The sequence below is a fragment of the Octopus bimaculoides genome, chromosome 6, assembly GCF_046866305.1.
Source record: "Octopus bimaculoides isolate indiv1 chromosome 6, ASM4686630v1, whole genome shotgun sequence".
Lineage (NCBI taxonomy): Eukaryota > Metazoa > Mollusca > Cephalopoda > Octopoda > Octopodidae > Octopus > Octopus bimaculoides.
Genome location: NC_142933.1, coordinates 119,774,830 through 119,792,119, shown reverse-complemented (window position 1 = coordinate 119,792,119; position 17,290 = coordinate 119,774,830). Strand labels below are relative to the sequence as shown.

The 17,290-nt window shown below is 35.0% G+C and overlaps 1 protein-coding gene across 4 annotated transcripts in view; it reads left to right on the top strand.

Moving 5' to 3' along the window:
- LOC106873602 (uncharacterized) overlaps positions 1-17,290 on the top strand; it is a 278,507-nt gene that overhangs the window by 234,709 nt on the left and 26,508 nt on the right. For all 4 annotated transcript variants that reach the window (XM_052968519.2, XM_052968516.2, XM_052968517.2 and 1 more), the window contains one exon: positions 16,378-16,549. In XM_052968519.2, the coding sequence (XP_052824479.1) occupies positions 16,378-16,549 (172 nt within the window). The remainder of the gene's footprint in view (positions 1-16,377; positions 16,550-17,290) is intronic.

Here is a 17,290-nt window from a genome sequence, read left to right as displayed (position 1 = left end):
TATATAATGCATATATATATATATATGCATATATATATATATATGCATATATATATATATGCATATATATATATATATATATATATATATATATATATATATATATATATATATATATATATATATATATATATATATGTATATATATATATATATATGTATATATATATATATATGCATATATATATATATATATATATATGTATATATATATATATATATGTATATATATATATATATATGCATATATATATATATATATATGTATATATATATATATATATATGCATATATATATATATATATATGCATATATATATATATATATATGCATATATATATATATATATATATGCATATATATATATATATATGCATATATATATATATATATATATGCATATATATATATATATGCATATATATATATATATGCATATATATATATATATATATATATATATATGCATATATATATATATATATATATATATATATATATGCACGACAAGCTACTTTCACTTTCCATTTTCTAACTCCACTCACAAGGCGCTGCGGTTGGCTTGGAGCTATAGTAGAAAATGCTTTCTCAAAATGCCACGCAGTGCGACTGAACCCGGATCCATATGGTTAGTACACAAACTTCTTGCCACACAGCTACGCCTGCACTTTTTTATTATTATTTTTAATCTCCCGGTACGCATCTATGGTTGAAGCTTCTAATCGCTTTTATATTCTTATATAGGATATTCTCGAAGTAATAGACCTATTTCTTTTTTTTTTGTGTGCACCTTTTTAATGCTTTCTTTAATTTCTTTAATTCTGCGAAACACTTTCAATGGTAACATTGATAATTACAATAAAGCCGAGGGGAACTCAGGGGCGCGTTCTGCTTACTAAATATCAATACTGTAATATAGTAAATTGAAAAACTTCGATCATTTGAAATTATCCAAGCAGTTAATAGACAAAAATCTTCCTTTAGTGCTGTTTGAAATCTAAAATGATAGCGAGTGGGGATAGCTCTACTAAAATGTATTGATCAAAATCTTTCGGACAATATACACAATGTAGAATGGAATGGTTGCTTCTCAATGGTCATATTTTTTTTTTTTTTTCTGTCGAATAATCCGATCTAACCAGAAAATTCTGAATCATGCATCTTCGAAATTCTGTCAGATATTTATTAACAAGCTTCCATTCTGTGAACAACGGTGATGTGAAATTTCTAGTCATGAAGAAGGAATAATTTCCAATTATAACAAACATGTTCACAACATTTTTATACTGAGTACTTTTATTTCTCGTTGATACACCAAACGTATAATTTCTAGAATTTTCCATGTATGCTGTCACATAAAAGAAAATTATATATAATTTCGTACGAGCGAAGAAAGACTTTATTCGCTGATTCTTCTATAATTTGATTTTATTCGATCCAGCCCAAGTTTATCTCAGAAGCTCTCTTACTAATGTAGTATCTGTCTAGGCTAATAACCGGAAGCTTTTCCAAATCGACTGATTCTGTTTTAACATCTCGTTCTTTTATAATTTTTATCTTTTATATTTCTTGATCTTATCTTCGTGCGTTATGCTTTATGGATTCAAATACACACACACAGACACACACACATACATACACACATACATACATTATACATGTCTGTATACGGATTGATATGCATGTGTAAATACACTCATACGCGTGCGCATATATATATATATATATGCAATTGTGCGTGTGTACGTATGTATATGTATATGTGTATCTGTACGTGTGTGTGTGTATATATATATATATATATATATATATAACATAATAACATATATGCAACGGAACAGGTATCTTTCCTTTTTGTTTTTGTCTTGTCGCACTCATTAATCGTATTTTCTTGCGTAATTATGAAATGAGGTTTGAGGTTTTAAGTGACTTTCAATAGATTTAATTGTAGATATTGGGAATGACACAGTCTGCATAATTCTTCGAGACAGATTACTGTATAGTTACTCAAGCCAAAAGGAGTGCTTATATATATAGTTGCATGACCTGCTTGACATAACCGCTTAATTCTCCCTCAAATTATGCTCTACTGCATTTGAAAAGAGGTAAAATACTTTTGATAACATAATTCGTTGTACGCTATGCTTTATAAGAAGAATGCAAGATGGTCAAGGATGGCGCGACTTTCATTACAGGCCAGTGAGTAAAAGCTGACCGGAGGTTAAACATCAAACCAACACTAACAAACTATTTGCTCACCATCATTATTTTAGGTCAAATGTTGTGTGTGGTGCGGGGGGTGAATCTATGGACCATAAGGAGATGCCTTGCCTCCCCATCCACACGTGACTGCAGCCGTTCGGCATAAGCCCACAGGTCCAAAATGGTTCGACACTGCACGAGTGCGTACAGAACGGTATCGTCGCTCTGACCACATCTCAGGCAAGTCGGTCCGGTGTCTCTCAAACCGTTCCTGTAGAGCTTATCCCGAACGGATAATGCTTCTCGATAGTACTGCCAGGCCAGGGATCTTTGATGATTGTCCATAGGTCCCGGCCCGAAAGTTGTCCTGAACAGGCGGGTCAGGTGTTCTTCGTCGACGCCCAGATTCTGTCCAAGAACGTCGTCGCACCTCCCCACCGCTAATCCTCTATAGAACGCCTTTGTTGTAATGAAGTCCCACACGTTTGGTCCCGGACGGCAGAGTTGCTTGGTAGCAACGCGACACTCACGGTGCCATTCGCCTAGCTTCGGTCTCTGTTTGATCCTCGACTGCAGTTCGGCCAAGGAGACGAGCTGCAGGAAGGTGCACTGCACAAACGGCGACCACACCTGTTCACCGTTGTCTATGAAGCGCCGGAGATGTCGCAGTCGCAGCGCATGTCTGCGCATCATCAACCACGGCATGCCTAGCCCTCCATTTAGCGGGTGTGATAGATACATACATACATACATACATACATAGCGTGGTGGAATGATAGAACCAGTAAATAGACGAATAAAATGCCTTGTAGTATTTAGTTACTGCTCTTTACGTTCCTGTTTCAAATACCACCGACCGCGACTTATATTCTTTTAGGCAGCGAATTCGTGGATTTGATAGAGTGCAGAAAAGAATGCCTTCCGACTCTCTGTGTTCTACGTTCAAATCCTGCTGACGCGCCTTTCTTCCTTTCACAATTAAAAAATTCCCACCACATAAACAGTGGTTAGTTCTCTCTTTTTTCGCTCTATTTCTCTCTCTCTTTCTTTCTCTATTTTTCCCGCTTTCTCTTTGAGAGAAATCGATGGTACTTAGAGTTACAGGTAAAAGAGATTAACTCTGACATGCGAGTTGCCTTGTAAGAAAGCACAATAATGTGACGTTCACTAAACCAGGCAGTGGTTGTGTAGTGTTGCGTGAAGGTACTGAATCTTGCGCGAATCGAAATTCTCCATCTCCAAACAACTTGTCAGCTAGCGAAATTATGAAGTGCTCCAAGATCCTTTGGTAAACAGCTGCGTTGACTGTGACCCTAAGGGAACGCAATAGCCCAAAAGTCCGGCATGCGATAAGGTGACTCAAACCATCCCTGTATGCAGCAAGCTTACGCTGGACTTCAAACAGGTGGGATAGTAGAGTTTTGAGAGAGAGCTGGACAGGTATAGAATACTAACCAAAGCAACATCTGCTTTGTTTTCCTGTCATTACTCTATGTGCTTCCTCGAACAGATAACTCACTTGACCTGAATTCTCTCGAGAATCTGTTGCATGGTTAAATCAAAGATGACCAACTTGTGTCCCAGCAATCAGAACTGAAGGATGCTATTGGAATCACCTAAGCTTCTATTACATCTAATGAAGTATTATAGACTGGTTTCTTCCCTGCCTCGACAGCCGCCGAGGCCAAAGAAGCTTCAACCAAGTAAAGTCAGTCTATACCTTTCTTTTGATTTTTTTATCAACTTGCCCATTGAAGTCATAAATAGTAACTTATATCAACAAAATGCTTGGAACAAATCTCTTTAGATTTACTGAATCTAATACAATACTAATTCCAATGTTCTGACTTACCTATCAATAAATATCCATCCATAATACTTTAAATTTTCGCGAAGCACATGTGTTTTGTTAACGGCTTATATAATGCTGTGGTGTTTTAAAAGAAAAACATTTCAAATCATTTAATTAATTTAATAATTAAAAATTTTCAAAGAACTATTTCTATTTATTGGGCATACACCTGAGCTTTATGGAGATAAAACATAAACAGAAAGAAAAAATGCACATATGTTGTTTATAACTTATCCAGACCAATATCCACTCCTGAGATTGTATACATGAAAATAATGAAAAACATTTTCCTCAAACGAAGTGAAAAATCAAAAACAAAAACGAAACATGAAAAGAGGAAAACGATTGTATAAATTGTTTCATCAGGAAATAATATAGTTTATGTATCTATTATTCACAGTTGCAAATATGTATATAAGTATAGTTTACTTAGTGTTAACATATTATATACAGGTAGTATAAAGTCAGCTTGAAAGAATTATGGGTTACGTAAACAAATTATAATTATTGACTAATAATATATTTATTTTGTCAAGTAGGAGAAACAACTGTCGGATATGTTTCATTCTTATTATGGCCTCATCAGAGAAGCAAAGGCTTCGCCGTACTTACTGATCTAGTGATGACAGAATCATTAAGTAATTATACAGTAACGTACATAGAGTGGCATAGAAAACTAAGTAGGAAAAATAAAGCAATGGCTAAGTTGGTGCCGACGTGTTTAATAGAGTGGGAATTAATATGTGTGTAAAACATATCGTATATCTTGTATGATGTTTTATGTGTGTCTTATGTGTGTGTATGTGTGTGTGTGTGTGTGTGTGTTTTGTATGTGCTTGTGTGTATGTATTTATATTCTCACCTATGGTGAAGATACTGAAGAGAAATAATAATCAAGATGATGATTACTTTCATGTCATATTAAGAATGGATAGAATGAGAAGGCGAAGTGATATATGAGTAATAATATCAAATAGTTTTCTATGTGATTCAGTATAAATGCAGACATCCGTAAATATAAGTGGAAATACGAGTATCGACAATGTCGGTGAGGAAATATATGTGTGTGTACGTGTGTGTGTGAATTTAAAATTACATTAAACATAACTCTTGACACGTGATAGGAAATAAAAAGAAACAATTATTTTTTTAAACACCAAGTGTAAATTCTGTTGTCTAAATATAATGTTTACCAAACCGGAATCAACAATTTTATATTTTTTTTAGTTTTGTTTTATTTCGATTGTTTCGTATATTTATCTCATAAATTAAAGATATCTCCATCCATAATAACTATAAGCTTGTATCACTCGGCATTAAATTCCGCACAAGCAATGAAAGACGTCGAGAAAAAAAATATGCGGTGATGTGTGTGAAATATATTTTAGGGGTAAAACCAAAGAGGCAACGGGACACTAAGTAATTCTTAGGGTCAGTATTGAACTCAGATTTATTAAACATTAAGTTCATGGGAGTGAGCACGTCTTTATATTTCATTGCTTAATCGGGTAAACACCTAGTTTAACAGCCAAACGTATGTATGTACACACACACACACACACACACACACACACACACACACACACACACACATATACACACACACACGCACACACACACACACACACACACACATACACACACACACACACACACACACAGACATATATATATATATAATATTATTATTATTATTATTATTACAATACAATAATATTATTCTCCAGTGAAATAAAGCACCGCAGAGATAGAATTATAAATAGGAAATAGTGGCACAACAAGATACCAATTTTTGCTGGAAATAGTAGTTCGACGCTAGGTAAAGCTTCACTGAATATACAGAGGCAAAGATGTGTGCCAGATGTGTGCCAGAGAAATGAACAACCTAGTACTCAAGTTTCGGACTTTACAGAATACGTTTGTTATCGTAAAAATGGTCCTCGTCAACTAGGTCCACCGAGGAGACTTAATTTAAAATATCTGCTACACCAATGCCTATGTACTCGGCCAATAGTACCAGCCATAAATAGAACCGAGATCAGGACCAATCAGTTTTACGATAACAAACGTATTCTGAAAAGTCCGTGCGTACATTTATACATTTATACAAGTATATATATGTACATATATGCATGTGCGTGTGTGTATGTGTGCATATATGTATATGTATATACATATATATATATACATATATGCATATGCAATTATGCAGTGCGATTTAAGCTGAAATTGCATGACAAACAAGTAATATTTAGAAATCTATGCTCGTTCATAAAACTAAAGAGAAGAGCAAGTATTACAAGTTTGCCTTGCTTGGTCTCCACATTTAGAAAGATAACAGAATACATATAGATAGAGCAAAACAAAGCAGATTTTGTTCATGATTTACATCTTACAAGTATTTCATTAATAATGAAAAATAATCTTATATAAAGAAAACCTTATAAGCAGATTACTTTATCAGTTCAGTGATAGTGTAAAACTCTTTAGCAACTTTTAAGATGCTTACTGGACTGTTCGCAGTCTTTTCATATTGAAAACCATAGATGTTATACGCTAAAACTAGAACAAGAATTTTCATAAATAGGTAGTATACGGGGAAAAGAATTATCACAGTTGATAAGGAATTAATTCTGTCGTCAATGTGACCATCTGAAGAATCCATCGTGTAGCAAATCTTCGAAGTTATTGTCACTCTTTTCCTTGGAAAAGTATATATGTGTGTGAGTATATATATATATATATATATATATATATATATATATATATATATAAACTATTTGTTGTGTCAGCTTAAGGCTGTGACCATACTGAGGCACCGCTATCATACGTATAAATATTGTGTATGTGTGTGCGCGCACGAGCGTGTGTGTGTGTGTGCATTTTAAAATACCTTGGGTGAAAAATCATCAGGGTGTACAAAAGGACAATACAAGGATTACAATATGATCCGCTGAAATACTCCAATATACACACACTCGAGGGAATGGCTTCAAGGGTGTGCCGAAAGGCTTGTTGGAGGCCCAACCTTCCGAGTTCTTTTACAGGACATTGAAAAATTGAAGGACCGCTGCAATAAATGTGTGAATTTGAGAGGAGAATATGTCGAATAAAACCATAATGAATTGATCCTCCTGTATTTTTTTTTACCCAAAGCAAAGCACTTTTCAGCACTCGTTCGTGTATGTGCGAACCTGTGGTGCATATTGTGTACATACGTACCCGTGTATAAGTGTGTATCAGTTTGTTTTATGTTTTTAATCAACTTGCAGACCAACGTCTGATATGTTTTCTAACACAATAGCTGCAGACATTAAAACTGCAGAAGAGCAGATCCCCCTATTCCCACACTCCTTTCTCCCCCCCCCCTTTCACTCCCTTTCTTTATTTCTCGATCTCTCTCTCCTTCTCTCCCTTTCTTTATTTTTCTTTATTTCGTTCTTCTTTTTTGCCTCCCTTCCTCCCTCTCCTCGCCTTTCCCTCTTTCTCTCTCTCTCTCTCTCTCTCCATTTGTCTCTCATCGCTACCTCTGTCTCAGTATTTCTCTCTATTTCTCTCTCCCACTCTCACCCTCTTCCCTCTCTCTCTCACCCTCTCTCTCTCTCACCCTCTCCCTCACTTCTTTTCTTCTTCTTCCCTCTCTCTCTCTCTCCTCCCCCTTCTCCACCTATCTCCCTCTTTCTCTTCCACTATTTCTCTGTAAAACAAACACTTGAAGTAGATATACACAGCTTGAAATGCAAGTTTCGTTCAGATCTTATTCCAAAGCTATTCAACACCTATTGTAATAGGTTCATCGTTATTTTAAGTGCAACGTATTCTTCATCAACGACTTTATATTTCCGTATATAATAAGATTTATCTGTGACCGAACAATTCTAATCCTTCAGGTCTGAAAATCAAAAGGATCCGAACACAAAAATACCCGAAGCATTGGACAGTGGAAAGGCTGGCGGTTGATGAATCAGACGATAGACTGATCGGATCAACTAATCACTGTTTTATAGAATTAAGATATGCTTTGTTAATTTCGTGCGTTTCTATTTAACACACAGAAACGTCAGGAAGAGAATACATAATGAACTCTGAACATCAGGTAATCGTTAAACGTGAAATTCGTTTCAAATAGTCTGCCTTAAGCGCACAAATTCATGAGACCGAAGCTCGTCCGAATGTGCAATATGTTTAGGCTGAGAATAGAAGACTCCCGCTTCTCAAGACTGGATGCGATGGTGGTGTGTCGCAGAGTTAAATTGCAAATTCCACTACTAGTACTCGTTTTCGTCTGAGTGTATTGAAAACACGGGATTAAAGTACTTTATTAAAGGACACGACAGGCTGCCCGATCCGAAAATCGTACCTCTGACTCGACGATCATCAGACCAGAACCTTAACCACTTGGCTATGCGCCGTCTCTTTCCTTGTATTCAGATGATTTTCTATCACATTTTGTAATATTTTCAAGATATACTCATGTTGTCTTAAAATAGATATTCTTCAGTATTGTCACAAGTTATTTTCTCTCTTTTAATTATGTGCTTATTCAGTGATTGCCAATGTCTGTATCCTGACACTTTCATTCCATTTCGATTATTACACAATACACATCTATCTGCTAAAATTAATTGTACCTCAATTTGTATTACTTTTTAACATAAGCCTCACATTTAAGAAATGTGTTTAATTTATCAAATCGAATTTCGTATTTGATTAAGATACTTATTCCATCGACCCTGGAAAAAAAAAAGTAAAGTCTACACGGATGAGAATTTGAGCTTGGATTGAGTTATCTAAGCGCAAGAAGGAATTTTGTCAGGCCCACTAACGCTTCTGCCAACCATCTAGCCTTCTCCGGATTCTTAACTGTAGCTAATTAACTTGAACATAGCAAAAATGTAACTATTTCATTTCATGATGGCCTTTATTTACTTCAAATACAAGGGTGAATTATGGCCGAATCGGATTGGTTAGATTTTTTTTGTTGGGAAAAAGATATTTTCTTTTCTTTTTTGTCGTTTGTTCTTGTTTGGTTCTTTTCTTTTTTCTTTTTTTGATATATTGAAGCTGTTGTTTTCGCTGCTTCTGATAATGGTAACGATGTCGTTGTTGTTGCTGGTGGTGATGGTTTCTTTAACCTCAGATCAGCCCTGATTAACAAGACATGATCAAATACGTTCAGCTTGTAATCACCTCGTCTTTGTTTAAGTTATAGTGTACTTAGAGTTACATTATCCCGGGTACACAAGTCCTCTTTTAAAACAGTCGGATGTGTGATTTGAAAGAAGGACTTGGCTGACATTTCTAGTTGGTCGAGCAATGACCTAGAATCCTCCCTTTTTACCTTGGTTAATATTTTAAAGTTAAACACGGCGTTTGATTGTGAGTTATCTTCAATTTAAGCATTTTTTACTATTCCATTTGCTAACAATTAACTATTATCCTTAAGAATAAACTGATAGTTAACCATACATCATCATCATCCCTATAATAAAATCGTTTAACTGTTTTTTATGTCACTGTTTTATTCCTATAACCATTATGACCATCTGTAGGAGCCCTGGGTTCTGCAAATAAATTCTGGTGTCCTATTAAATATGGTATCATTTCCTATAAAATTTAAGGCAAATTATTTATTAAAAAGAATTGGTATCCACCATCTTTGAAGTAATGTTATTCCATCCATCCATTTTCTCTGCTCATTATTCTTTAAAGGGTCGTATGGGTAGAGTCCTCAGGTACCGCCTTTATAGGGTGGACATTCTCAGACATGACCAACTCAGACCATGGATATTATCCAACCATCTCGTTCTTGATATATCTCTAGGTCTCCTGCCGGTTGACTCGGTTTGAAGAATCCGTTTTGGGATTCTTTCTTGCGACATTCTAATCACATGTCAATAACATCGGAACTGACAGCTCAATACGAAGTTATTGTTTGAAATTGCCTTTTTATTAATGAATTCTCTCTCTAAAACAATTTTTGTTTCATTTAATGTCTTGCGAAAACTGGAGGAGTAGTTGTCTGTAAAATACAGGCATGATTTCTAAGACTGATGGCGAAATTGTATAACGTTCCACAACAATAATTTGGGAACTACCAGCCTAGACGACCGGAATTGTCTCTGAATTTAGTAATACTTCTCGTCCATAAAATATGTCCTCATACCCGAGAGAATATCATTAAAAAAAGGATTCGTTTGACTGGAAATTTTCCAAAGATCTTCATGTTGTTCTGCTAAGTTGTAAAAATGTACTTAAAACAATGTTTCTTAGATTTTTCACCTCTAAACATCATTTCGTTTTTATTAATTCAATAAATTAAAGATTCTTTAGCATTAAGACGCAATAACGATTAATGATATTAGCAAAGAGCCACTCATATTCGGAGAAGAGTATAGTTCTCAGCATTCATCCCTATTCTTGACTGCTACGATATTTTATCAAACAGAGACAGCTGAAAGACAAATTTGGTTTCAGTGGGATTTGAACTCAGGACTTAAAGGGTCGTAACTAAACGCCACAAGGCATTTTAATCAATTCTATGATAATTTTGCTCATCATTGCTTCAAGTAATTAAATCAAATTAAAATGTGAATATGCCACATTATATGGCTGTGGTAGATTAGTTTTCATGTTCTATGTGTATTATCTAAAAGGAAATACATATCTGAAGAGATATGCTAATAGTTGTGTTTTCAAGGATAATTAGATAGCAACTGAAAGAGTATCACAGTTGACAATGTGATCATACTGTGGAATATGCCAGAATGTACAGGTGGGTAGATCAAAGTTAATCTACTGGATATTATTTTAAAGAACAACTAGGAAAGAAAATGTTTTTTGATCCAAAGACAAAAATATGATTCTAAACACGAAAAGAAATTGAGGAGTTCTTTAAATATAAAATCTGGAAATAGAGATAGCGATGAATTGAAAACAGAAATATTGCGTTTAATAAGAGGTGGTGCATTAGGAATGATTAGCAAAAACGCCAAAGAATACATAATGAAATTCTCATGACTTACGCATATACTCAGCACAGTAAGCACTACGTACATTTTAATTAGGGAACCTGCAATACGAAAGAAAACTCAATGAAAAACGAAACCCAACACATGACCAAGGCACCCGAGCAGTGAAAGCATTCAACCAAAATAAAGCTACTAAAAATAATATTTTTCTCATTTAGGATCAAGGATAGCAATTTTGAGAGGTGGGGTTAGTCGGTACCGTCGGCGCCAATACTTGGTTGGTAGTTTACTTTGTCACCCCCAGAGAGATGAAAGGCAACGTTATCAGGATTTGAAATCAGAAAGTTAGGATCCAGAACAGGGCTGCCAAGCATTTTTTTTTTCTCTAACGCTCCTACCAGCTCACCTCGTTAATTATATACTTCCAGATTATTCCAAAAGTGACACATCAACTTATCACAGAAATTGATAGTGTTCTGTTCCTATATGATATGAAAAGAAAAATGAGATGTTAATCTGAATGTTTATTCATTATTCAATTAAGATTTATTTTTATTGCTTATCAAGAAACTGCAGTTAAAATTTCTTTCACCGAAATATAATTTCATATAAATGCAGATTTATACGTAAGATTAGGCAACGGCTTTATCTACTGAATGCGCGAAAGGTGACAGTAGTTAGTTGAAGCTGGAAGAATAGAATTAAGAGATAGTTAACGATTTTACGTTAAAGAGATGGGCGAAATAGATTAAGATACTGAGAGTAAAAGATAACGAGATTTTTTTTTATATATTTTTCAACAACTGACTCATTTTGAAGTTTTGCATGTTCATCTACTACAAAGAAATAAAACAATTTCATGAATACTAAACCTAATTTGCTATTACTGCTTTATTATACATTAAGATATTCGGATATGCATCCTCATTTTGGGGTTTGTTATAGTCACAATATTTCGAGCATTGTACTCGCCGAAGATCTTCATCTACTTACCATATACAATAATATTCTTGCAATTTCTAACCAAAGCTTTCATTAAACTCACAAGGGTAGTGTTAATTTCTGCGAGATTATAACTCAAAACGGAAAGTGGTCGTTTAAAGTCATTTTTTCCAACCTTCTAACGATTCTACCAACTCATCCCTTTTATAGTTTCTGGTTTAGATACAAAGCCAACAATTTTTAGGATGAAGCCGATCACAATAACCCCAGTACTTCACTGATACTTTATTTTATCGAAACCAGAGAAGTGAAAGGCTTAGTTCATCACGGAAGAATTTGAACTTAAGCAAATACTACCTTTTTTCTGGTTCTCTAATGGTTTTGCCATGCCATCGACTTGCAGAATAACGATAATTCTCATTTCAGAAATTCAAAGAAAACTTATGGCTGCTAGTTAGATATCTGGCCATAACGAACTGTTTGTTATAAACCAACTTATGTCTACTGGTGTGATATATTATAATTATGTATATCACAATTCAGTTGATTGTTACTGATCAAAGCATTTGTTATTGATCAAAACGTTTCACTTACAAAACATTTCTGACATAAAAGCCAATCACTGGTTGATGAGTCTGACACCTCCCACGCACAGAATGTTCCTGGCATATAGATTTGTCATTGGTTGGTAGAAAATCTTTCTGACAAACAGGTTCATCACTGGCTGGTTATGTTTGACACCGCCCACTTAAAAACTTTTCTGACATATAGCTTCCTCAATCTTTGAGAGTGTTTACGCCTCTCACATATGAAATGTCTTTGTCAAGCAATTTCCTCATTGGGTCATTGAAACAGTTGACATCCACCATTCACTTACTTCATATTGTAACGTTAAACAATAATTTTAAATAGTTAAAGTCTTGAATTTAACAGACATTATTGCCGTCAATGTAGCAGAACCAAAGTATCACTCAATCCCTGAGTAACAAAACAGCACCAACAGCAATAACAACAACAACAATTATGCTTTCTAAACAAAGGCACAAGATCAGAATATGGGGGGAAGAGGTTAGTTATTAAACTGACTGCAGTACCTGAGTTGTGTTTTATTTTATTGCCCAAAATGCGTGAAAAGCAAAGTTAACTTCAGTGGGATTTGGACTCAGAAAGCTAAAAACTATAGCAAATCGCATAAGACATGTTCTCTGAGACCCTAATGGTTCAGATAAACTGAACATACTCAAACTCAGTACCAAGAAGCATTTCATCCTTGACCCCTACATTTCTGTCACTCCTCTCCTTTAATAAAAGTTATTATAATTTCTAATTTTGGCACGAGGCCAGCAACTGGTTGCGGGGTGGGGTGGGGGGCGTCACTCGATTACATTTACCCCAGGGCTCAACTGATACTTATTTCAACGACTGTGAAAGGATAAAAGGCAAATATACATTTATCTATGTATATAGACTCGACATCATATAATTAATTAAAATATTCTTGCTGTAACATTCAGCTAAAGTAGTTTTTAATATTGAGACAGTAAATTAAACATATTTACATGGATACATACATTATGAACCAGTTTGTTCCTTTTTGTCAAAATACAGTTGTCCGTGCTTCATTCTTTTTAAATTGTCAGCATTATGATCAAATTAATCCTACAGTGAAATCCTAATATAGTGTGACGCCGGATTAATGTGGACACAAATATTTAATAAAACACTTAATGCATCTGACCAAGCAGCGGGTCAATCATTCTTTGCCTGCGTTTGTGCTAAGTACTATTACGTGTGAATAAACATCATATAATCCAAGTCATTTAATTTTTCCACTGTGAGTTGACTGCTCTGTCTACTACTAAATGTAAATAAAATGCATTACATACACGATAAATTTTCCGATGAACGATAGTAGTATGGGTCGCTGGTGAAGCTAACCATACCTCCGTTTTTATTTACTATTGTATAGGTGAGCAGACACATTATAAACCGAAGTCACATTTCTCTATATAATTATCAATTAACTGCTTTAATCAAATATCCCTCGCCACAATACAAGACAAACATATCACATTATAGAAAGGTTCACAAAGGTACCGTAGCACGTGGCGACTGAACTGGCCATCAAAACCTGTCTATTTGTGGCTTATTGATACTTTTAATATACATTAATAAAATACATCATAAAATAAAATGCATTATAAAATGATTCTTGTCGCCCCTACTTTACATATAACCTTTGTTCCAAGTGTCCCCCACCCCAGAAATATAAATTCCTACACACACCAGTACAGATTAAGCATAAGTTGTGTAATCAATTATTTCATCCCAATACTTGATTGATCCTTAATTTATCAACCCCTGAATTTACGAAATGCAAAGTCAACGTCGACGAGGTTTGAAATCAAAACATTAAACCAAACAACTACATATTGCAAGATCTTTGGTCCGATGTTTTACCAACTCTTTCAATCCATCTCCCACGTGATAATCTACCATTAACGTCTCTAACATATAATGAAATATAACGGATCTTTGAATCAATAGATGAGCGTTGTTAAATGGAGAAAACTGTTGCTCTAATACCGGTCAACCAGACTCTATTGACTAACTATCAACCACAAAGAAGAAAACGCTATTTCTTTTGTACTTGGGCATAAAACCTCATTTCTATCGAACAAAACGGATTGAAAATATATATAGTATTTACCTATTTCACTAGAACACCAACACTGCAAATTAATGGAACTAGCTGAAACAGGTTCCGTAACTAGTTTACAAATGAAAGTTTACCATTATATTAAGGAGTTCGTGACCTAAGAACTAAGTCATTATTAACTTACATGAGATCTGTTGTTGTTGTTTTGGCTATTGCTATTATTGTTGCTATCATCATCATCATCATCATCACTACTACTACTACTACTACTATTATTATTATTATAGGCTATAGGCTCTTGAAAAGAGCTATTGATTGCTTGGACACAAGAATCTTGTAATTCACTTGCAATATAATAAACGTCTATTTCTTTATACAAAATATTGACCGCAAAGGATCTTAAATAAGTGTTGCTATATTTTCCCATTCTTTGGAATGCAATGAAGGAAAATGGTCAAGCCATTTTGTTACTATTGTTAGTTGCACAGATTAATTCAACATATTCAAAGAGAAATAAACCAATGAGGGAGCCTCTATGGTATGTAGACATGCTAGAAGTAGTACTAAATTACCATAAAATCACACCTTACAGCCTTTTAAAAAAATTAACATAGGTAGTCTGAAATGAACTATGTCTCAAAAGATGAGACGGAAAGAGGACAAGCAAAGTTGACTTCAGTAGGATTTGAGCTTTGCTTCTCCCTCGCGAATGATTGTGAATATCATTTCCTTCAAGAAGGTGGCTGGTTTTATCCACAGAATATTGACTCTTCTTCAGTTGAATTGAGTTCCTCTGCAAAGAGCAGTTTCTTTCTACAGGAGATATGTCCTAAATCACATTTTCATAGCTTTTAAAAAATTTTTGTGGTAGGTCATTTTTCGATTTATTTTTATTTTTAGAATGTCTGCTTATCCCCTCCAGCCTGTGACTGGTCTCCATTCTGATAAGTGGATGGGATGATATTGCGATGAAGGGGTACTTCCTTGTCGTTTAGTACTAGCTGTTGCTATTGCAGGTGACTCTCCCAGTCTTTTACCGGTTGTGGATTGATAAGGGGGGGTTCGGGAATCCCGTACTTTACTCCCGGTAATGTGAATGGGACATTTTTATTTGGTGACTTTTTATTTGTTGAATCTGGTGTCTCCTTAGTACCGACAGCCCCTATGGTTTGGCCTTGTGCTGTAAAGAAAGCTTTTAAAGGAATCTTACTCCTACATGTGTAGCAACTCGGTTATCTACCTGGGATACTCTAATATTAACCAACTGTTCTTGATTACCCATCAATTATAAAGAGTACATTATTTTTGTTCGTACTTCTTGGTCGTTAAGTACTGGTCGACTACAGAGATAGTCGATTACACCAATACTTGAGCAAGCGGTACTTTATCTTATTGGCTATGATTATTTGAAAAGTAAAAGTTGCCTTCGACGACATTTGAACTAAGAACATAAAGGTCGCGAAATCACACACCGCAGGATAGTTAGTCTCAGTGAGATTTAAACTCTGGACGTAAAGAGGTAACACCGCAAGGCATTTTACCCAGAGTTCTATTGAATGTCATCTATCACCAACATCAGCAACAACAAATAACAAAATATAATATTCATGAACGAGAATCTAGAATACTTGAAAACCAAACACCATCAATAAAAGTTTAGGTGGGTGTTGTTTTTGTTTTTGTTTTTTTTTTTTGTTTTTTTTGCTGAATCTCAGTTGATGTAACCTAGGTGTATTGCTCTTATTTGTAGGGATATGATGATGAATCAGCTTTATACAAAACCACTGTAGACTGGACAGCATCCAGAGTGAGTGTACAATCAAACTATGAGGCTGTTTATGTACAGATAACAGAAGCCACAAAAGAAGCTAACAGTTCCATAGATTTCGTATGTCAAGCAGTCCGTATATTGACAAATACACGTAAGTACTGGCAAATGTTTCAGATTTTGCCGAAATTTTGTATAAATTATTTATTCGTAATATCTGTTACGTCACAAACAATTAGCATAAGAGGCAAACAAGCACTTATTACATATTTTAATACTGAAGCATGTGAAGGTTGGTAACCTAAGGTTTGGAGCTTACTATCATAAAGTCGAGGTTTCGATTCTTAGAACGTGAAACGCACTGTGTCCTTGAGTAATATACTTCACGTCACGTTGCTCCAGGCTACTCAGCTGAAAATGATTACCGGCTGAGAGGTGGATAGAGCGCTCTTTTCCTCCTGTTGTCACATCCAGGGTGTTCCGCTGTATCAAGAATGTGACGACCGACAATGTGTTTATGTTTGTTCGCGACAACATAAACACTGAAAACAATTAGTTAAAGCATGATACATGTTATTTGCGAGTGATAGTTTGCTCTCCTTTTTCATGGCTTTCTTTTAATAATTGGCATATCAGGTTAGAAGCGAGTACATTCCATTATTGAAGTCAGATGTTGGATTATATCATTCTTCATTGAATATTGTCCGAGGATTTAGAATCTCTTATTCCACACGCACACGCGCGTGTGTGTGTGTGTGTGTGTGTGTGTGTGTGTGTGTGTGTGTGTGTGTGTGTGTGTGCGCGCGTGTCTTTATGTCTGCGTTTGTTCTCCATTGCCGCTTGACAACCGATGTTAGTGTGCTAACGTAACTTAGCGGTTCGGGAAAAATGACAA